The 23898-nt window shown below is 45.8% G+C and overlaps 1 protein-coding gene and 1 non-coding gene across 2 annotated transcripts in view; both read left to right on the top strand.

Annotated features, from left to right (window-relative positions):
• Tbxas1 (thromboxane A synthase 1) overlaps positions 1–23898 on the top strand; it is a 165139-nt gene that overhangs the window by 89711 nt on the left and 51530 nt on the right. Inside the window, exons 6-9 of the mRNA XM_021191345.1 lie at positions 10193–10281; positions 13327–13475; positions 15340–15470; positions 19564–19878. Of these exons, the coding sequence (XP_021047004.1) occupies positions 10193–10281; positions 13327–13475; positions 15340–15470; positions 19564–19878 (684 nt within the window). The remainder of the gene's footprint in view (positions 1–10192; positions 10282–13326; positions 13476–15339; positions 15471–19563; positions 19879–23898) is intronic.
• Positions 5899–6024, top strand: LOC115063495. The gene has a single exon (XR_003843367.1). It is a non-coding gene; the product is annotated as a small nucleolar RNA SNORA17 (small nucleolar RNA).

Below are 23898 nucleotides of genomic sequence, written 5' to 3' on the forward strand. Positions count from 1 at the left end.
CCCACCATGCCATGGAAGGCACAGAGGCTGCAACAAGGAACAGCTAGATACATTGCATGTGCAATTAGTAAACAGAGAGTAGAGAGGAGGTGAGGTCAGCCTCCAGACACACCCCCAGCGATCTACCTCCTCCAGAAGGTCCAGAATGCAGCACCACCATCTGCAGACCAAGTGGTAAAATTATATATATAACTTATATATAATTTTTATATTATTATACATATTATAATATATGATACAAGTAAGCCAGCTGGGCATGGAGATACACGCCTTTAATCCTAGTTTTTGGAGACACGGGCAGACAGATCTCTGTGAATTCAAGGGCATCTTAGTCTACATAGAGTATCCTAGGAAACTCAAGGCTATAGAATGAGAACTTATCTCATTCCCTTACCCCCACAAAGCCAAAACAGCCAAACAAAAGAACACATATAAGCCTCTGGGGAGATACTTTACAGTCAAACAATAGTAAATGGCTTCCTTGGGATCCTTCAATGTCATGGAGTGGGACCTTATAGTTCATTATACTTAGAACATGGCCTGGGGAGAGGATTCCAAGGTCAGAAAGATTCAGATACCACGCCTGAAGGAAGAAGTAGACTCAGTGTGAATCTCTGGTCTTTTGCTCAGAGGCAAATTTCAAAAATCTACCCTGAGCTCCTGCTAAGACAAAAAGAGCGTCTCAACCTGTTGGTGGGTCCTGAGTGCCTTTAACATCAACACATTAGGTTATCACTTAGCCCAGTGGTTCTCAACATGTGGGTTGGGGCTCCTCTGAGGGTCGAACGGCCCTTTCACAGAAAGAGGTCACCTAAGACCATGGAAAACAGACATTTACGTTACAATTCATAACAGTAAAATTACAGTTATGAGGTGGCAATAAAAATAATTTTATGGGGCTGGTGAGATGACTCAGTGGGTAAGAGCACCCGACTGCTCTTCCGAAGGTCTGGAGTTCAAATCCCAGCAACCACATGGTGGCTCATAACCATCCGTAACAAGATCTGACGCCCTCTTCTGGAGTGTCTGAAGACAGCTACAGTGTACTTACATATAATAAATAAATTAATCTTTAAAAATAATAATAATTTTATTGTTGGGGGTCACCACAACATGAGGAACTGTATTCACAGAATTAGGAAGGTTGAGAACCACTGACTTAGACACTTCTAGAGAATCAAGTGAGTAAGGATACAACAGGTATCAAAACATTTTTTTTTTTAGTAAAAAGTAAATAAACCTTCACTAGAAAATGGCAACATATAAAACATATAAAAGTTACCTTGAAGAGGGCATATTGGAACCCTGCTACCTGCTCCTTTGTAACAACTTTACCCAAGCCTTACAGCTTCAGACAACAAACCTTTGTTGCTGTGACTCAAGCTTCCCACACCTTTATCTCTGCTCAGGGCCTCTTGATATAATGATCAAGTTTCTAGTCTGGTCTGTGGTCTCATCTGAAGGATTGACTAGGGGACACTTGCTTCGAAGATGGCTAGCACAGTTTTCTGCGGAATTATCTTTCTTGTGGGTCTAAGAGACAGCTAAGAAGCTTGTGCTACGTCCTCCAGTCAGTGAGGATGCTCAGAGCATTTCAGCAAAATGAATCTACAAAACACAGTAATTTTAGAAGATCAGTGTCACGACTTGGGTTTCGAGGTGTACTGGGAAGTAAAAAGACAACAGGCTCCTGGGTCGGTTGGGTTAGAACACACCTACAGGTCAGCCTCCGGACTTAGATGTCAAAGGTGCTTACCCTATGACCTTCGTCTGCAAGAGGCGGAATGACAGCAACATTCCAGTGACAAAGTCTGAACCAGAGTGAGGAGAGAAAGGTGGAGGGACGCAAGCAGCATTGATGCAGTGAGACCAAGCGTGAGGGACCAATGGGGAGCTGTCTCTGAGGGACCAATGGGGCGCTGTCTCTGAGGAAGAAGAGATACAGAGAAGAATTCCTGCTGTCCAAACCAGCCTGGGGATGGATTCTCCATAGGACAGGTGCCATGTCTGGACCACTCCTGACTACTGCTAGGTGCTTTGCATATTTTGTCTCTAATTGTGGTTACGGCACTTCAAAGGTGGCATTATTATTCTTGTTCTGCTGGCGACAATATAAAGTCGCTACATTTAGGCCACTGGAAATGAATTATGAAGTTCCAGGGAGTAGAGCCATAGGCATTGGCAATGACTTTGAGTGCTTGCTCTTCTTGGAGTCACTGGACATTATCCAAGCCAAATCCTTTCCCCTTGGAGAAAATTGCCAAAGGTGGGATTCTGAAGCACAACAACAGGTGTTGAAGAATGCTTCTTTGAGGAGGAGAATGCCTGACCTTTTCTTGGTCATCTCCCTGTAAGGTGCCTCCTCTGTCCACTCCTATGAATTAGATTTCACCCACCTGCTTTCTGTCCACACTATTCTTCTGAGACAATTGGAAAACACTGGGAACTGACAGAATATATATATATATATATATATATATATATATATATATATATATTAAAGTCCAGGTTAAGCAAGAACTTCCTTCCTTGGGGAATTTTCTTCTCAAATTGAGGACTTTATTTTTAGCAACTACGGTTACCAAATAATCACCCAGTCCCACTTTCAGACTATTTTGTCCAGGGACAACACAGGCTTGGCTGCTTGACTGACATTCTAGCCTTAGCTAACTCAGACTTTAGTAGCAAAATACTATAGACTGGTTTAAACAATAGAGAAGTGTTTTCTCTCAGTTAATAGAGATTAAAATTGGACAACAGGGTCCTTCCTGGTAATTGTGGCTTTTGGTGGCTTCTCTTTTGTGGTTTGCAGGTGGTCACCCATCATTCTATGTGCTCACAAGATCCCCCTTTTGAGACAGTGTCTCACTGTGTAGCTCAGGTTGGCCTTAAACTTACTATGTGCCCTAGGCTATCCTAGAAGTCATAATTCTCCTACCTCAGTCTTCTGGATGCTGTAATTACAGGTACACACCATCATTCCCTGGATCAATCTTATAATTTCATTTAGTGCTAATGGTTTCCTGAAAGGCCACATCTCCAATCCAGCTACACTGGGAATTAGATCAACAGCATATGGATTTCAAGAGGACACAAACATTCAGTCCACAACAACACCCAGATGAAATCCATTTTTAAAACCAAATGGTATCAATATTTTATGTGATTAAAAGTACAACATATGTGCATCTTGAAAATGTTGGGTAAAACAAAAATAAACACCACCCATTGTCCTATGGAGATGGAACACAGCAGAATGGAAGGCAGGCTTGGGATCTGGGTGTAGAGCATTGTCTCCTCTGGGCTTGTGTCTGTATGTATACCACATTCACCTGCTGGTCTGAAAACACAGGGAGGGGGCTGTAGGGTCACAAGCCCAGCCTACAGAGCCTTTGCTCTGTGTATTCAGCTCACGGGAGAGTAGACATTCTGTAACAGTGGTACCTAATGCAAGGGGGAAAATAAAATGATGGCAACTGGCCAACATATGGACCATGCTCCGCTGTCTTTCGATATTTTCTCTGCATTACATCTTAGCATTTTCATCGTGCATGCCCCATCTCATAACACATTAATCCAGATAAAAACGTCATTATCCATTCAGTATGACAGACAGCAGGCATGGCATGGGAGAAAATCTGCAACCACATCAGCCAGCAGCAGTTCACTTTAGCCAAGTTCACGCGGGAGAAGGGATGGTAGGCAACTGGTCCTCTGTATCACTCAGGTCTGCACTTAGATTCAACATAAGGAGCTCTCCTAATACACAGGACATGCTTTCGGCTTCTGAGAAGTTTGTATAAGTCAAATTTTATACTGCACCTCTCTTGCTAGTATAAGGACACTTAATAGTGATGTCCAAGGAGACCCTCATTGCAACGCTTTTGCTGTTACTTTTTAAAATATTCCTCTGACATTTATTGAAAAATCCTGGTTTGGTTTGGTTTGGTTCAAGACATAGTTTCTCTATGTAGCACAGGCTGTCTTGGAACTCACTCTGTAGGCCAGGCAGCCCGGGGGAACTCAGAGATCTGCCTGCCTCTGCCTCCCAAGTGCTGGGATTCCAGGCGTGCACCACCACTGCCTGGTCCTATTTCCAGAGTCTTATTAAATAAGATTCACCAAGCGCATTGGGATAAGAAAGAGATGCAAATGGCTTAGCAGGTAAAGGTGCTTGTTACCAAGCTAATGACCATAGTTTCTTCTCTGGGAACCACAAGACAGGAGAACCCCAGTTCTTGCAGGATGACTCTGACTCCCACGTGTATACTGTGCACTTGCACACTCACACACATGCTAAGTAACAAATGACTATAATCAGATAAGAATGGCAGCCAGAGAAGCTGGCTAGAGAGATGTGCTTAGAAAGCATTGAGCTCTCCAAGTATTAAGGAAGTCAGATTTCTTGGGAATGATGCCTGGAAGACATTTTAAGGGACCCACCCACATGTATTCTTATACTGATGGATCATTCTGTGGACAGTTTGTGAGAGTTTAAAAAAGAATGCCTCCGTCATAAAGAATTGCTACAGAGTCACTGAAAACAAATCAGGCTCACCCTATCCATTTCTTTCCTGGATGAACTTAAGGACAGACAGCTGGGGTCAATAACGCTCCTGCTTCAGCCAACCACTGACAAGGTCATCTGCCGATTATGGAGAAGGCGGTGCCAGGCTGAGTATTTACTTAGGTTTATCCTGACTGGTCAAAGGACCTTGAAAAATTCTGCTGCTACCTGAAGTAACTATCCAGAGGAAGGTCCCAGGTCTGTGCTTGAACCAGGCTGCGTAGTCATGAGGTAGATGAAAACTTAGATAGCATGTTACTGTAGTTTAAAGGGAACAAGGAAGACATGGCTACACATCCATTTTGAGTTAGAGAAATTCCCCTGTGCCTCTCAGACCTGTTCCTTCCTACAAGGCTCCCACACCACTGCAGGTAATGAGAAGCTGGTGTCATACGTGTGTCCCCATAGGGCATGTGGGGCCGGCTGGCAGGCAGACATGACAGGGAGGGGTCCATTCTCCCAGTGTCTCAACAGCTGTCCAGACTGCTCCACTCTCTGTTCAGGGAAGTTCAGGGGTTGTTCTTCCCAGGACAGCTGAAGATAACTTTTTATGGAAATAAAGGAAATAGAAATGCAAAGCCTGGAGCTGGAGTGATGGACCAGTGGTCTTAAGCATTGGCTGCTCTTCCAGAGGACCTGGGTTTGGTTCCCAGCACCCACATGGCAGCTCACAACTGTCTGTAATTCCAGTCCCTGGGATCTGGCACCCTCTTCTGGCTTCCTCAGGCACTGCATGCCCACGGTGCATAGACATATCTAGGCAAAACACCCACACAGATAATTTGTTTTTTTTTTTTTAAGATTTATTTTATTTATTATATGTAAGTACACTGTAGCTGTCTTCAGACACTCCAGAAGAGGGAGTAAGATCTCGTTAAGGATGGTTATGAGCCACCATGTGGTTGCTGGGATTTGAACTCTGCACCTTTGGAAGAGCAGTTGGGTGCTCTTACCCACTGAGCCATCTCACCAGCCCCGATAATTTGTTTTTAATACAGGGGAAAAAATGTTTAAAAAGAAACACAAAGCCTTTCTAAGGAACGGAGCCTCCAGGGCTAAAGAATCAGTTGCATGCAGCGATGATAAGTTACTAGAAAAGACCTGTGGCTTTCATTGACCTGAACTTTGACATTTGTTTGTGGTACGTGTCTTGTGCAAAAATCAATATACATCTGACCTTGCTACTGGCTTACAGGGTTCAGGTCACAGAATGTGATTAATTTACTGTTTACTAGATATTGCCTGAAACAGAACTGCGTTCCACCTATGGGTTGCTATTTCAGAGCGACTTTCTTTTTCCTCCCAGAGGAACAATAAGAATAGAGAAAGACCCTGCCCCTAAGGGCTTTGCAGGTGTGGCTGCTGTGTCACTGGTGAGTCATAGGTGACAGAGAGAGGCTATGTCTACACTCAGTGTTCTGACCCGTGAACATCTGAGTGATTAGCAGCCTAACATCCCTTGAAAAATGGGAGCCCTGATGCCATGGGATCCCTAGACTGGGAGCAAACCAGAGACTGGCAAAACCCTGTCTGGGACCACAGGCCATGAGTCTGAGACAGACAAGCCTTGCAAGGGGCCACTGGGACAGGCCGCGTGAGGAGCTAGCCAGAGTTGACCACCAGACCGGCACCCTGGGGTCCAGACAGGAAACTAGGCTAAGGTGACTACCACTTTGGCAGGCCTGGGGGGAGGGGGCGGGCAGACCATGCCAAGATGGCCCCTACCCAGTGTTATAATGCACAAGCAGGGCACAGCACTCCTGAGACCACTCCTGAGATGGCCCCAGACACTCAGAGACTCTGGGTGCCACTAAGAGGATCAAGTAAGTGGTAGAGGAATGGAAGAGAAAGAGAAACAAGGATGTGGGCACAATGAAGAGAGGCAGAGCTAGACTCGAGGGTAGTGAGGGACAGCCAGATGTGAGTAGCTGGTGATGCTACCAGAGACCATGGTAAGATCCTGGCCTGTGGTGCCACTGGGGGCCACATCTGGGTCCGTAGCCCTGCAGCATCCGGGGTTTGTTATTCCCCAAAGGCCGAGTGGATGTTCCCGGTCCAGGCTGCTGCTGGCAGTATGTTTATGTCTAAGGGCTGTGCAGAACTGGCCCCATCCCTCACCTGGGCATCGTGGAACAGTAGACTCTGGGGGCATGAGAAATGGAGAGCTGAGCCTGCCCCTAGCTGACTGCCGTACTTGGGAGAGCAGGCCACACACATTACAGGAATTGTTGGCGAGCTAGCCTCGAGGATACAAGTATGGGAGAGCTGTCCCTACTGCTCATCTCCCTTATGGTGACATGGACAAGGGAAAGACACCCTTCTCCCCCCTCACCATCGGTGGCCAGCAGGAGACCTGGCCCCACCCCTTGTCTTCTGTGTAGTGACATAACTGAGGGAGAGATGCCCCCCCACCTCATGCCTTGTCACCTACGGCAGGCAGGAGAGCTGGCCTAGAGGTCATCAGAGTGGGGGAGCTGTCCCCCTCTCACCTGTTGGAACACTTGGGAGAGCAGACTGTGCACCTCACCTCACCTGGGCAATACCCAGAGCTGGCCCTGGTTGTGGAGGTGCCAGGGAGCCAGCCCCGAGGATGTGAGTGCAGGAGAGCCAGCCTCTTGTCTGCTGGGCAGCGGTGCAGATGAGACAGAGACATCCTCCTCTCCTTATCCCTCTCCATCAACGGCAGTGAGGAGAGCCAGCCCTGGGATCATGAGACTGGGAGGCCTGGCCATGTCCTTCACGGACTGCAACACTTGGTAGAGCAGGCCATGCACTTTGCCTGGGCAGCAGGGTAGAGCTGGCCCTGGTTGTGGGTTGCTGGTGACCTGGCCCAGAGGGTGTGAGAGCAAGAGAGATGTTGGGCTGACCAGCTCAGAAATCTCTCAGGCCCAAATCCAGGGATGTGTATTGGCCCACCCCAACATCTACCCTCATTGCTAAATTGCTGGAGTGCCTGAAGCAGAAGGGGCAGGCCTACAGATCCAAAACTACAGGATCTCCATGACACAGGGCGGCAACAGGATATCCAAGTGGAGTTCCAGTGAGGTTCCAGTACTGACAGAAGCCAGAGGCCTTGTACCAGACCAAACACAATGAACATGTACATGTGCAAGCAAAGAAGTATGGGCAAAGGGATATACTGTGGAACTCACTATGACACTATAGCTTCCACAATGAGATTTTTTTTCCTCTATTGAAGGGGAAGTTGCAAAGGTGGATGGCAGGTTAAAAAAAAAAAGGATAGGGGCTGGAGAGATGGCTCAGCTTGGCGGTTAAGAGCACAGATTGCTCTTCCAGAGGTCCTGAGTTCAATTCCCAGCAACCACATAGTAGCTCACACCCATCTGTAATGGGATCTGATGCCCTCTTCTGGTGTGTCTGAAGACAGTTACAATGTACTTGCATAAATAAATAAATAAATAAATAAATAAATAAATAAATAAATAAATCTTTTTATAAAAATATTTTAAAAAGAATAGAGAAAGGTGTACAAACTATGAAAGCAGAGAGGCTTTTGTAACTCATACTAGTTGCTTCCCATCATTATAAGAAACACTTGTGACCTTCAGTGTAGAGCGAGGCAGGTTGCTATGGCATGGCTCATGGCACTTGTGACCTTCAGTGTAGAGCGAGGCAGGTTGCTATGGCATGGCTCGTGGGTTTAGAGGTTTTAGTGTGTGCTTGGTTGGACCCATTGTTTTGGGTCTGTGGTGCCCATGATGGAAGCACATGACAAAGTAAAGTCACACTCCCCCAGGCCAGAAGTGAAGGTGAGAATGAGTAAAAGCCAGGGGCCCACAGTCTACTGAGAGAAACATCCCCAAAAGCTGAGAGCCATTCCCAGAGGTCCAGCCTCCTAAGAGCTTACCACCTCTCAGTCATGCTACCCTAAGGCGATAGATACCCAAGGCCCAACTGTAATAGAGGGAGCTGGATTTTGTCTGCATCCAATAACATATCTCTGGTAACTACATTAACATTTCATAATTTTTCTATTATTTTCCTAGTATTTTGACTTGAACAAAAAGTAGACATTGCATGCTCATTAAAGTCCATCTACCCATTCATTCATCCATCCAACCAATAAGTACATATGCGAGGTCCTGTTGCACATTCTAGAGATTTAAAAAAAAAACAAAAACTGAATGAACAGATGAAACCTCCCCTGACCTCAGACTAGTCTAGCATCAAAATAATGAAAGCCAGACGCTACAGGGCAGCCAGTGGCAAACTGCTCTTGTAGAGAGCCCAACGTCAGTTGCCAGCGTCTGTGTTGTGTGGCTTACAACCATCAAGAACACAAGCTTCCGGATTCCCCAAGACCTCTTCCAGTGGGTACCTGAAATGCTCCCTGCAGTGGGCACACATAATCTTAAAAGTAAAATAGGGGGAGTGGGGGGGGGACAGAGGCTGAGAACACTTGTCACTCCTGCAGAGGACCTAGGTTCAGTTTCAGCACCCACATAGTGGCTCACAACCACCTGTAACTACAGTTTCCAGGGGATCCTCTGTGTTCTGACATCTACAGGACCAGGCTGGCATGTGGAGCATATACATGAAGGCAAAACACTCATACACGTAAAAATCAAATAAATCTGAAAAAATTTAATTTAAATACAGTTTTAAAGTTTCTTTAAAATAATAATAATAATATTGAAAACCAAACATCAGGCACCATTTCCAAGTATTATTTCCATAAATGCTCAGAAGAACCTACAGCAGTATTCTGCCTCAGGCATGATACTGTTCTAGACTGTGTACTCGTTTGAAGGATCCCCCTTGACAGTTGCAGCCTGGCCCTTCAAATATATAGGAGAGAATGAAAGTCCTTAAAGAGTGCTACCCACCCAAGAGATCCTGTTGGAAGCCAAAGGGATGGGCAGCCAAACCTGCGGCCTCAGTGTGCTGGATGGGCAGCCAAACCTGCGGCCTCAGTGTGCTGGAACCACATAGGAGGGCACAGCACTACCCTCTAGATCTTTCTCTTGGCATTAGAAATTTTCCACAATAAAATATCTTCTTAATATTAAGAAGCCAACAAGTCCTCGTGCAGATCAAGAGTTATCCTGACTTGGAAGGCATAAGCAGCTGAAACACAGATGAAAAACCCTCTCTCAGAAATACCATTAAGATAACTTCTGCCTTAATTAAGAAGTTAGAACAGATGACCCTCAGTGCCTCTGGACACTCGATTCTATGTTCTGGTGGGAGATCTGAAAACTTAATTGGAACAGGCATGCACGGACTTGGGCTAGTTCCAGGGCCAGGACATATGGAGTGTGGTCTACTTGCTCGCTAATGCTAACCACATGTCAGGAAGCTGAGCGCTGATTCGAAGTTTTGTCTAAACACTTAGTGATGGCTTTCATAATTATTTCACCAGATCTACGTTTAATCCTTTCTCCTTTGGTGCATCTACCACAGAAAGCCCACTTAAGCTTAAGATAGGTATTTATGGACACTGTATTTTACAGATATTATGAGTGCTTTCTTAATCTTAGCCTTATGAAAAGTACCTTTGAAATACAGGCTGTTTCCCTACAAAGCACTGTGGCTAACCTTGCCCATCATTGGCAGCCAATTTAGGCGCGGTGCCCTAATTACACCTCTGCTATCTATTACCAGATGACACCTCTCATCAGCCAGGCCTGTGAACTTCTCGTGGCTCACTTAAAACGCTATGCAGCATCCAGGGGCGCATTCAACATCCAGAGGTAAGGCTGCTCCATTACAGGTGAGAAGTCACGGTTCTGAGTGGATGATCCTTTCGACAGCCCATAATGGCTGGACAATTACCTCGGGAGTAGCAAACTGGAAACACCAGAAGGTCATAATGGCATGGGTAGACTGACTAATGAGAAGAAACCCCACCTAAACCGCGAAACACAGTAACTGGAGCCAGGGATACCAGCCTAGTGAGGAAAATCCAGATGTGCAGTGGCTGGTGCCTGAGTAGACTTAGCCTCTGATCTCCAAGGGTATGATGGGAAAGATATGCCAGGGCAGAAGGGACAGGGACTTTAGAGAAAGTACCTAAACTTTCACAAGAAAAATTCCCAGGCCAGGTGTGGTGGTACACAGCTTTCATCCAAGCACTCAGAAGGCAGGGGCAGGCAGATCTCTGAGAGTTTGAAGGTAACTGGTCCACATAGGAAGTTCTAGGCCAGAGCTGCACAATGAGGCCCTGCCTAAAAACAACAAACAAACAAACAAACAAACAAGTGAGCCATGAGGCTGAGGTGAGTTGAGCTTGGTTAGTAAAATGTGTGCTCGGCTTGAGCAAAGCCTTGGGATGGATCACCAGCATCAGTACCACATGAAGCCTGGCCTGGTAGTACAAATCTATAGATCCATACTCTGGATATTGTTCACATGGGGAATACAAGGCCTGCCTGGAGTACCTGAGACTCTGTCTCAAAAAAATTGAAAATTAAAAAAGACAATGTAAATAAGGTATATGATCTGACCCACTACAGAAACTAAAGTCCAGAAGAACACAAGTTCAAGGCCTGCCTGGGCTACAGTGAGTTTAAGGCCATTCTGGGTGCTTAGCAAAATTGTTTCTCAGATAAAAAGTTAAGAGGCTGGAGAGATGGCTCAGCAGCTAAAAGTACTTTCTGCTCTCCTAGAAGACCAGGGTTCAAGTCCCATCATCCATGTCAGGTGGCTCACATCTATCTGTAACTTCGGTTTCAGGGTATCCAGCGCCTCCTTCTGGCCTCTGTGGGCACTGCAGGCATGTGGTGATATATATATATAAACATACTCAGGCAAGCACTTATACACGTAAATAAATGACTAAATCTCTGAAAATGGTGATCGGCTGGGGAATATAGTTCAATAGGATAGAGTGCTTTAGCATATACAAGACCCTAGATTCAAATCTCAGTTCAGCTTAATAAATTAATAAATAAATAAGTAGTGATCACTTGTGCATAACAACCACAGCTCAGTGGCTGGCAGGAGAGTGGTGTTAGGTGTATATAGCTGACAATTTAAGAAACTGACTGACTTTTCTCCTAGCAACCTTTAGATGCTTTATGCTAAATCATGACTGGCAGCAGATTGGGGACAGAATGACTGCAGATCAGCCACAGCTGACTCAGAATCATCACTGCCAATAGAGCCACAGGCTAGTCAACGGCAGCGTTTATGTTGTTCCCAGCTGTCAACAAACCTTCTCGCCCACACTCTCCCAGAGTGTGCAGAAGGTGGAGGAAGATAAGGTGGCCCCCTCTGCCATTAAAGCAAAGCAAATGACTCTTCAGCCCTGGAGCCCACAGGCACTAGAGTATGGTGGGATCACACTCAGGAGCCATGCATACTTTTTGCATCAACAGGGAATCGGTGACTGATCATAGAAATGTTTTCAATATAAGTCGTCAACATTTCAGAGTCATCAAGTGATTTGTTCTCTAATGATAAGCTGGTGGCTGAAGGACCCATGCAGAAGAACTAACTGTATCAATGACAAACACAGATGTTTCGTTTCAGTTGTGGAAGAGTATCAATAGCCCAGGTATTAGACTCCTTAGAAATGCCTGTAAGAAAACAAAAAGAAGGATTGTAAGGACTAGTGAGGTGGCTCAGAGGTCAACGGTAAGCCGAGAAAGCTTGCTGACCCAAGTGTGATCCTCAAGACCCACACAAAGGTGGAAGGAAAGAATTGATACCACAAAGTTGTCCTATATCCTATGCGATGTGCACTGTGACACATGTATACCATGTTCCCATCATGCCATGCACACACTAACACACATGCACACACACACACACACACACACACAGTGTAAATGTATACAAGAACAATAAACACATAACATTTTGTGAAAGAATAGTGCTAGTTTAAAATGGCATTGGGAGGGACAGGCTTCCTATCCTGGGGTTGGTTAAATTTTCTGATGCTATTGGAAGATACTTTTCCTTGTGTTCGTTTGGAAAAGGCAATGTATAATTCCAGTAGTAAATTAAATATATCTTGTAAGCCTGCCCAAAGTTTGTCTACTATCCATTTGAGTAAGAAGAGCCCTTGGTTTTGTTTGGTTTGTTGTTGTTGTTGTTACCCTTTTATTTTTTTATTTATTATTTATTTAATGTATATGAGTACACTGTAGCTGTCTTCAGACACATAGAAGAGGGCATCGGATCCCATTACAGATGGTTGTGAGCCACCGTGTGGTTGCTGGGAATTGAACTCAGAACCTCTGGAAGAGCAGTCAGTGCTCTTAAACACTTAGCCATCTCCCCAGCCCTTGTTGTACCTTTTAAAATGGCAACATCATCAGGTATAGTGGCACATACCTTTAGTCCCAGCACAGGAAGGGCAGAGTCTACTCAGGGCAGCCAAGTCATTAGAAGGAAAAATGAAGGGGAGTTAATAAAATGAGCTAATGAGATTCATTCATCAATGCCAATTTGAGAGCTATCAATTAATCATTAGATTCTGGTCTGAGATGGGCTATGTGTACATAGGGGTTAAAGCCCCTAGGCTTTGGGGCTCCTACTTCCCTTCACAGGAAGTCATCCCTCCACTGGAAGATATGTGCCTCAGTGTTCAACTCTGTTCTAAGGCCTGAGTTAGTGATGTCCTGCCCTCACCTTCTCTTCCATAAGCTCCTTGATAAAGCCTCCAATCATATTCTGCTGTTGCTGCTCATCCAGGAAGCTTCCCTTCCACTACCTCAGGGGGGGTATGCTGTGGGAAGGGCAATCCAGCATTTGACAATCCATCTCAATTGTCAGCATTTCTATGTCCACAGGTGTTACTGCTGTTACACCATAGATGTGGTGGCCAGTGTGGCCTTTGGCACCCAGGTGGACTCCCAGAATTCTCCAGAAGATCCCTTTGTGCAACACTGCCGGCGTGTTTTCACCTTCTGTATCCCCAGGCCTCTCCTGGTCTTAGTCTGTAAGTGTAGTCCCTACCCAAGGTGGTGAGACCAGATCACCACCCATAGGACAGCTTGCAGGGTTGAGTCCCTTCCACCAGGAATGGTCCCAGGGATGTTCTCTCTGAGACATCCCTCAGGAAGGTCTCAGAGTTGACTGTCCCGCAGAAACTTTGTCTCCCTAGAGCCACTAGAATTCTCTTGTCACAATCTGGGCTGATTTATCACCAACTCAGGTAATCCTGGATCCTGTTTGGTAATCCTAACTGGAAAGGAAAACTGATACATAAAAAGGCAGTCAAGACTTAAACCAAAGTCTCTCATTTCCTAGGGTTGTTTGTTTGTTTGTTTGGTTGGTTGGTTGTTTTTTGTCCCATCATTCAAAACCCTCTTCTGAGGACTTCTCTACCAGAAGCCAACAACTCCTAAACAAGAAATCATCAGATGGGTCACTGGAAGGAGGCTTCACATTAACAAGACTAGACAATTGAATTGATTTTACAAGGGAGTCTTTGCCTTCTGGCCAGTTCTGGAATCTACTTGCTTTTGTGGAAATACAGTGTGTTGCTCTTACTGTATTGTTGAGCTCTTCCCTGCCTCTCTGATATATTGGCATAGTCTAGTCACTTCTTGGACAGCTTCATTCTCCCTCTCGTCCTCCTCCTCCTTCTCCTCCTCCTCCTCCTCCTCTTCTTCCTCCTCTTCCTCCTCCTCCTCTTCTCCCTCCTCTCCCTCCTCCTCCCCTTTTTCTTCCTCCTCTCCCTCCTCCTTCCCCTTTTCTTCCTCCTAGCTCTCTTCATCTTTCTTCTCATCTTTCCTCTTTTGTTCCTCTTCCTCCTCTCCCCTTCCTTTTTTAAGACAGGGTCTTGTTATACAACCTTGTCTGATCTCCAGTTAACGCCCCCCTTGCCTCACCCTTCTGAGTGTTAGAATCATGGACCATTTGCTTACTTTTCTTCTCATCTCTGAGCCAGTTTCAGCGGGAAGCCCTGTAACTTCTAACATCAGCACACTGAAACCTGTAGGCATTTGTGTGGAGTCACGCAGCCTCTTTGTGTCCAGGAGGTCTGCTGGGGCTAAGGCTGCCCCACCTATGGACTTTCCATTATAGACAGGCCTTCCACTAACAAGGCCCCTGCTCTCTGTACTTTTAAACAGAGGTGTATGAGCTCTGGGATCTCCTGTCTCCAGCCTGACTCAACACAAAAGGTTATGTGCAGCTTGGCAGGCTGAGTCTGAGTACAGTAACATGCCCCTGTGGCAAGGCCTCATCCCTGGGCTCAGAACATCTCCTAGGGAAATATTAAGTGTCCTGACTCAGGGAGCCTTCTCCTAAGAACCCAGGCTGCATAGTGCATAGCAGGGGACTATCCACAGAGGGTGATGCCTGTGTCCTTGTCAGCAGCTGCAACAATATGTCTTAGGGACAATTCAGATGGCTGTTGTGGGGACACTTATCCAGATAAAGCCAAATACAAATGACCAGAAAGTCAATAAAGTAGATGATCTTCTATGCCCCCGTGAAAGCTTGGCACACAGCCAGTCAGTTACCCATTCTGTCCTGATGAACTGCAAAGACAGTCCTCCCTCTAAGATTGGAGATAAGAATTTCTAAGTGTAAAACTGGGTTTGTAAGGCCAGGTACACATGAGGACTCACTTTATTGCACAGGCATTTAATGATTGCTTACGATGTACAGGGAATGGAACAGAAAGCTAGAGTCAGATCAAGCCCCACTCTGAGAAGCGCCGAGTCCACAGGGAAGACAGGCCTCCCGAGTGACTCTGATTCAAGGCTGGTGCTGGCTTCCCAGCCACAGGAGTCTAATAGTCCTGCTTCATTATCACTCCCCCTTCAATGCTACTTTTGTTTTTCTCTTTCAAGTATCATTTCCATCCATAATGGTCCCATTGGCCCGGATTCTGCCCAATAAGAACCGAGATGAACTGGACGGCTTTTTTAACACACTCATTAGGAATGTGATTGCCTTACGGGACCAGCAAGCAGCAGAAGAGGTAACTATTTTTATAGGACACAGCCTGGAAACAGAATGGAACCTAATTTGGCATCACTTTCTCTTTTCTTTCTCCATTCCCCACAACTCCTCACATCACATGGGTCTCTCCTTTACAAGTCTCCCTTTCTGAGCTTTCCAGGGCCAGTAGAAAGCAATGGGAGGGAGGAATGAGAAGGATAGTAGGAGAAATCCCACCAATGGGCCTATCCCTGATGTGAGTTGTTGAATGAACGCCAACCCCTGTCTGTCTCCCATCACCTAGCTCTTACCCCCAAGCAAAGGTTGCAGTAGCCCAACCCCCACCCCAGAATTTTCTAAGTCAGCACCTCATGCAATTTTCATGAGCATAGTCTTCCTGCTGAAAAACAGCAAGACGGGGCTTTATAGCATGAATAGCATAAATATTAGCAAGAAGTTTAGGCAACTGTCAATCAATCCCATGTTCCCTTTCAACATGGAGACTCTTGCTAGAAAATTTGTGATTGGGGCTCCCTGCTCACTTTAGCAGGCTGCTGTGTTTCCCTTTTCCCTTGCAGACTCATACCCTGCTTGGCACATAGTAGGGATAAGTAAATATTGGCTGAACTTGACTGTGAATAGTATGCGGTTTTCAGTATGAGAAATAATCTCCCCACATCAGAGATATGCTTTGCCCACATTAAAGTTGTCCATTATGGGTCTCATCACACTAAAGACAGTCACTAAAAATGAAAGAAAGAAAGAAAAAAAAAAGATGGACTAAAAGGGCTTTCACTTAACTGCCTTGAGCAAGATGGAGCTTTAAAAGGGTTTTCTCAAAGACTGTGGCTCAGAGGGATTCGTGAGACCTGATGGTTAAGGCATTGGCCTAGAATGAAATCCAAGTCAATTAGTAGTTTGATGCATTTAGCAGCCTTGGGCAGCAGCCTGTCCTACCCAGCTGCACACCCTGGGGACGCTGTAGCAACTATGTCTGGATAGGGAAGGTGTGGGGACGTACATATAAGCTCTCAACCCCTTGGCCTACACCATCATCAGCTCCACTTGATGTCCTTAGAGGTGGGGGAAAATGGGCCAACTGGTATACCTGGCCCCACTCTAAAACCAGAAAAGACAGGACAATTTCATTCAAGTATATGTCTCTAGGCTGTGAGGAGGAAGCCCAAAGGATAAGAGATAAAGAACCATTTTCAAACCTCATCATTTGCTACAAAGGACTGCCTTGTGAGAGCTCTCTCTCTCTCTCTCTCTCTCTCTCTCTCTCTCTCTCTCTCTCTCTCACACACACACACACACACACACACACACACATACTGTTGCTCTGAGAGACGGAGAGGTGAGAGGTTATTAAAGAGCCAATTACTGGGATTGCCTCAAGCTTTTCCTTCTATAAACTTTACAGCTATTTGTTTCAAACAATGAGTTGATCCGAGAAAAACCTACCAACCACAAATCCAGGGCTGCCCATGTCAAGACAGAGCTATACAGTTACTAAGAAAACTCACTTAGAACCCTTCTGAACTCTGTATACATTCCATCAAACAGATGTGTGTTTGCACAGTAAAAATGCCGCACAGATGTTAAAAGGTAAATATTTTTCTAAGCTCGAGCCGATGGGTGGATTAGACACCTACATCTATCAGGGCATGTATTTTTCTTGGATTTGACCATAAACCAGCCCTGTTTCCATCCTAAATGGGCAGCTTTATGTGGCCTTCATGATGCTCTGTGAAGGAAGGAATCCCATCCACACTAATGTTGTTCTGTAGTTCGTGAACCCTAGAGAGAGGCCCTTTCCCTTGGCCTCATTAGCTTGCAGTTAAGACAGATTTCTGCAAGACTTCACCAGCCCTTTTAGCAGCCTGGCTGGGCTGGGATGAGAGGAAAGAATGCCAGCCACCATGCCGCTTCTGGGAAAATATGTGGTGTAGATATGACTGTGAGCTGTCTTGTCATCACCCCACCCACCCAGGAAAAGCCACAGCCAAGCCTCAGGGACTAAGCTATGCAGCCTGTCAGTGCACTCTGCTTCTCCAATTGCATCCTGGCACCCAGGGAGCCTTGGATGGTCCATTTCCCTGGGCCACTGTGGCGGGTCAGCAGTGGAATCACAATGACCACCCAGTTGCTGAGCAATAGCAGTTAAGAAGTCATTTGGACAGCAAAATGGGCAGGCTCAGGACACAGTGAGAAGCCCGGGCTTCCTATAGTGGAAACAGGCTGGTGGGAAATGGAGACCTTGCCTCCTCCGCTTCAATGTATGTAAACCCTTAGTGGTGAGCCCTACCCTTTCTGTCCCAGCAGACACCTTTGATGGTCACTAACCTCTTCAACTGCAAAGGCCTCCTGCTCCAAACAACAGTTGAACAGTTGAAACCAAACCCAATGTACCCATTCCTGAGGGTACCTATTGTTTTACATTAAGATTCTATTGCATGTTTAATATGCACTTAGCATAACACTTGGCACAGGCCAGGGGTGGGGGTGGTGGGGGAGGGATGGGTCACACCCTTGGGTTGCTTTTCATCTCATGGAGCAGAAAAAGTAGCCACATATGAAAATGCCAACAAATTCAAAAGATGGAGTTGCATGCCAATGTGAGGGGCATAGATTATTCGTGCAACAGAAATTCAGAAGCCAATGAACTGAGAAAACACCACAACTAGGAAAATACTTAGAAATTATAATACTTTCCTGTTGGAGGTTCTGATACTCTCCTCTTGCTGTTTTAATCCCATAAACTTCAGAAAAGAGCAACATCCTAGTTGTCATTCATCACATTAAAGGGCATTTCAAAGAAAGGATGTGCCTGGAATACACTTTGTGAATGCCAAAGCCGTGGTAAACACTCCTATAGTTAGAATTAGCCTAGTCAAAATGTAAAGGATATGCAAATTGCTGATAAGGAAGGTAGAGGAAATGATAAGGCAGCTTTAAGCACTCAAAGGAGATGGGGATTACTGGAGAGAGAAAAAGGGATTCCTTAGGAAGTAGCCCGCTAAGTCTGGGGGCTTTGAAGACAAGCTTCACTCAGGCCAGCTCCCCCACATTCCATACCCCCATCCCATGCTGCTGACTGTCGACTGTGTGAGAAAACTTATAGCCATCCACTATGTCCTTGCAAAGTAAACAATAGACTTATGCTCTGATTTAAATCTATCAGGTGTTTTCTCATTGGAAATTCAGCCAATAGAACAAATGCACAGAAAGCATTAATCAGAACTACAAGACCTTGGTTTTCCCCCCTCCAGCTCTAGGGATCTGCTGAATATAGGTTGACAAATGTTTACTACACATGAACGGATGCACATGGTTCTCTAGATTGTACACTTACTGTTTTTAAAGATGAGATCCCACTGTGTCTACAGCTCTACAACTTGCTTTATTTTAAGCACAGTATTTTGGGGGAGTGGGGAGAGAATCAGCCTGTAATGGAATGACTCCATCCAGAATACATCAAGGGAGTATGGTACATAAACAGGAAATTATATTATTTGCCCCTATTAAAGAACGGAATCTGTTGGTTTTCAGCTACATAGTTAAGACAATAAAGGATGATATGTTAAGTGCAAAAAGCCAGGACCAGAAAAACAAACACAGCATGCTTGTTGGGTATGTTGAAACTGAAAATGGGGGGGGGATGGGGGAAAGGAAAGGGAAAGGGAGTGGTTTTGTACCCAAGCCATATGGATAAGAGAACTAAGTCTGGTGTTCTGCAGCTCAGCAGAGTGACTATACTCACAGGGAGGTGGGCCTATTCTGTAAATAACTGCAAAAGAAGAGTTTGAAGATTCTAGACGCACACAAGGTACACGTGATAGATATGGAAGGATTCCACTCTCACTATTACACACTGCGTGTATTAGATAATTCCACGGTTGCTCCACAAGTCTGTACAATGGCAAAGAAGGGAACAGTGTCATCTCTTTCCTGGGGCACCAGTTGGCTCCTCACTGCTGTCACTCAGGTGGCTACTGGCCCTCACCATCTCAGATAACACAGTGACCAAGACCTGTTCCTACTTAGTTGTTCAGAAGCCACCCAGGAGCCCCCCTACCCTGTCCCCTAGCCCCATCCCGTGGCTCTAATGTGCCTTTCTCTCTCCTCCTCAGAGGCGGAGAGACTTCCTGCAGATGGTGCTGGATGCCCAGCAGTCCATGAACTCTGTGGGCGTGGAAGGCTTTGACATGGTCACAGAAGCCCTGTCCTCTTCTGAGTGCATAGAGGATCCATCCCAAAGGTGCCATCCTACGTCCACATCTAAGCCTTTCACTGTGGATGAAATTGTGGGCCAGGCCTTCCTCTTCCTCATTGCGGGCCACGAGATCATCACAAACACACTATCCTTCGTCACATACCTGCTGGCCACCCACCCTGACTGCCAGGAGAGGCTTCTGAAAGAGGTGGACCTCTTCATGAAGAAGCACGTGAGTACAGTGGGGTCCAGGTGTCCACGGGCATCCATGGGTATTCACGGGTCTCCACAGGCATCCACATTGCAGCGGATTTGGTACAACTTCTGATTAATAACCTGCCAAAATCACATTCTAAGTCTGTAAGATAAAATAAGGTCACACCCACCTTCTCTAGCTCTCTGGGCTAGCAAGTAAAATAGAGTGTTCAGAACAACGGAAAAGTAAAGAGCTTGTGAGACTGGCTCTGGGGACCTGCAGAGGCCCAGGAAGGAATTGGGGGGTCAAAGAGCAGCCATAGAGAAGGGGTTTGGCTATCACATGTTCTGACTGTGGGGCAGCCTCTCTGAGGAAGACAGGAGAGGGGAGTCAGCAAAGGGAACTGGGTCTGAAGGCAGGAGTGGGCACAGCACACCCGATGAAGCAGGAAGGCGAAACCAGAGGAGAAAGCATAGTCACGTGGACAAGATGGTGGAATGAATGGGCCAGGGAGCCCAAGCACAGATGTATCCTGGGTACTCCTTGGAGGTAAAGCCCCTCTGTGGTAGATCACGGCAGCCATCTATCTTCCTTGAGCTGGGCTATTCTTTCGACTCATGGTTTTCTCAGAAGGCGACACTGCCCTGAATCACTTTAAGTTAGAAAAGTCCCTACAACGGGATCTCGTCCATTACATTCTGATATCATTACACAACAGTCACAGTTCTGGAATGTGCCCTATTCTGCTCTTGGAAGTATGAGGGTTAAATATATACATAACCAGAAACTACCTCCTAGAACATTCTACCTTTCGTCCTACTGGGGAAGTAGAGGCAAAGTTAGTCTTCTTTTCCAAGTCACTTTATAAATATTTGAAACCTGAAGAACTAAGACTAGTTGCTCCACGTGGGCCTGTGTGGTCAACGTCAAGTTCTCTGATATTATGACAGCTGCCAAGCTGGGTATCCCCAGTCCCCCACTTACACAGATTGATCTTTTGAGCCTGGGTGCAAGAGTTTGTATTTCTCCTTATTACTTTTCCATGCAGTCAAAATAATTTTGAATCTTGATTCTGCCATCTGTCATATTAGCATTTCCTCCAGCTAGTGTCATCTGAGGCTCACTAACCATACCTTCCATTTCATCCAAGTCATTGATTAAAATGTTGAACAGGACAGGGTTTCTGTCCAGACTGACATTGATCCACTAATCAATATTCTTCAAGCATGGAGTCCCAACAAGCTTTGAATCCAGATAACCCTGCCACCTGTCTCAGTCTGCTTTATTGGTAGTTATTTCATATTTTGTTCCAGTTGAGGAGTAGGGGAGAAAGGAGGGTCAGAGATGATGGAATACATACTAGTGTGTCTTTTAGACCATATTTAGCACCTTGAGTTAACTAAACCCTGAGTCAAACTGATTTTAGCAAAACAAGCATTTGTATGGGTACAAAGTCTTGCTCAGTTTGAGAGTGAATGAGACTTCAGGAAAATATTTAGCGGTGCTTCAAAGGTACCCTCGTGCCTTAGTTTCTCTGATCTTTGTTTTTGGCTGTTTCCTCCTGTTGGCCCCACGCTTAGCCATACTGTCCTTGGGAAATCATAGGAAGTCTGACAAGGGACCACAGCTTCCTCACTGCTCGCCACCAAGGAGCATGTATGACTGAAGGTCACAGAGGTCACTGACCAGAATCCCTCCTCCAACCATGGGCCAATTGTTGTTGTCAGGGCATGGGGACACTAATATGCCAAGCAAATTGATTCCAGCCCCAAGATCAGGTGTGCTGAAGTCCCAAGGCTGTGAACTGAGGGAGATGCCTTCCTGAGGAAGGCTGAGGGAAAGCCAACCCTTAGTCTCAAACTAAAGGGCAAGTCAAATGTAGAACTACCTGAAGGGTGCTTTGTGATGTGCTACATACAACAGGAGCTCAGAGAAGGTGCAAATGATCCAAGATGTGGGGGTCATTATCATCACTCTGAGGCAGTTAATGGCCAGTAGTCTATTAAGCAATATAACCTTCCAAAAGAAACCCTCCAGGGCCATATAAAGTATGCACAATCAGTTCTAAACTGTTGTAGTATCTAGACAACCCTGGGAGCCTGCCAGGTTCATCAGCTACAACCTGAACTATCTGGGTACGAAGCTGTGGGCATAGAAATGTCCCCATACAAAAATCTGATGCTACGCCCTCACCTCTACCATGGCCTGAACTGAACCTGACCTCAAGGAAAGTGGTGCCAACTCACCAAGCCCTGGCCTCTTTCAGCCTCTGAGTCTAGGACCAGGCCTTCTTCCCCCAAAGCCCATCTCCCATAGAGCTGTGCTCAGTGCCCCCAAGTACTGGAGAGGCCCATGGGCATGCGGACTGACTGTACCAGGTGAAAAATTTTAACCCTCTGAGATGACTGGAAGGCAGATCTCAAGGTCTTGACCCTAGAAGTTCTAGCTCTGTAAACTTAGGCTTGGAGGAAGAGGTGCTGGATTTTTGATCAACAGTCCCAGAGGTTCTGAAGATGATGGTCTCTGGTTCATTTTGAGAATACAGCATTAGACAATTGGGACCCAGAACTATCTCCCAAGAAAGGATGCTCTACACCCATGCCAGCCTGAGGGCTGTTTTCTTCCTCTGGACAGATTTTGGGGTAGTCTTTGACAGGTGGGAATGTGTCTGGGTTGTCTTTCTTAAGCAATAAATGAGATAAGTGGGGAGCACACTGCTTTGTTCAGTCTTGCGCATGGCCCTCACTCAATGAATACTTGTAGGGTTTCTTTTTTTTTTTTTTTTTTTCTTTTTTCTTTTTCCTCTTTTTTTTTTTTTTTTTTTTTTTTTGCCTTTTCTCTCTTTCTCCTTTTATTTATTTATTTATTTATTTTTTACTAGACTCAGAACTCTGTTAATATGGGCCATCTGTCAGGACATGGAAATGCAGATTAGCTGTTCACACATTAAGTATTTCCCTGAAAATATTCCTGAAAATTTGCATGTAAAGTATGATTTGTTACAACTTTCCTGCTGGTTTTCATTCAACAAATATCTCTTGAGTGCCAGTTCATGCCAGCTTCCACGGCTGCAGACTCTCCCTATGCCCAGGGTGTTCTGACCGAGCTCTGCAGAGCAGTCCTCCTTAGATGACCTGTCATTCAAGCGTCTGGATCCTGGATCTAGTGCCTTCTCCCCACACCATCTCCCCTCCAGTAATTTTTCCTTTTGGGAGTGTGGTGAGGGCTACTGCCCTCCTCTATGACAAAAAGCAACAGCAATATCAATGACAATAACAAAAATACCCTGTGTCATGTGAGACTGCTTCAGGCGGTGGTAGAAAATGTTACCCAATAGGCAGGTAAGGAAGATCAGGTAGGTGGTCAGGACAATCCCGCCAAGCTTGAGCCCCCTCCAACAACAGTTGGAGAATGAGAAAAAGACCTCTTACACTATCACCTGGCTTCCATACTCTAGCAGTGCCACCCCTGCCCCACGGCCACAAAATAAATAAGTATGAGTAACAGCAGTTCACCCAGGTAGACTCCAGGGAACAGCAACCACCAGAGGTGGGCTCCTGTCAGGAATCCTTGATGTGAGAGTCCCAGCTCCGTGCCCAGTAGCTCTCTCTGTCTCTCAGCTTCAGTAGCTCTGGGCAGTCTTATCATACCCCATCTCTCCCATCACTTCAAAAATAGCCATGTTACCTGGATTTTGAACAGTGTGAATTAAATGAGGTGCATGAAGCAGTTTTGTGCTTCCCCCACTCACACTTTAAACAGCCTCTTTTGTTTTCCTTCAAGTGTGGGTTGTTGTGTGTGCATGCCGTGTGTGTATATATGTGTTTATATGCATGTGAAGGACTAAGGCTGGAGTTTGGGGGTCTCTCTCCATTTCTCACCATCTTCTTCACTAAAGCAGTGTCTCTCGGTTGGACCAGGAGTTTCTATATGGGGAGTCCATCTCGCCAGCTTGCTCTGAGGGTTTCCCATCTCCACCGTCTGAGTTTGGCAATTATAGGCAGGTGTTACTCCTACTCAGCATTTCATGGGTTCTGGGACCTGGGCTTTCATCCT

The sequence above is a fragment of the Mus pahari genome, chromosome 2 (genome assembly GCF_900095145.1).
Source record: "Mus pahari chromosome 2, PAHARI_EIJ_v1.1, whole genome shotgun sequence".
Classification (NCBI taxonomy): domain Eukaryota; kingdom Metazoa; phylum Chordata; class Mammalia; order Rodentia; family Muridae; genus Mus; species Mus pahari.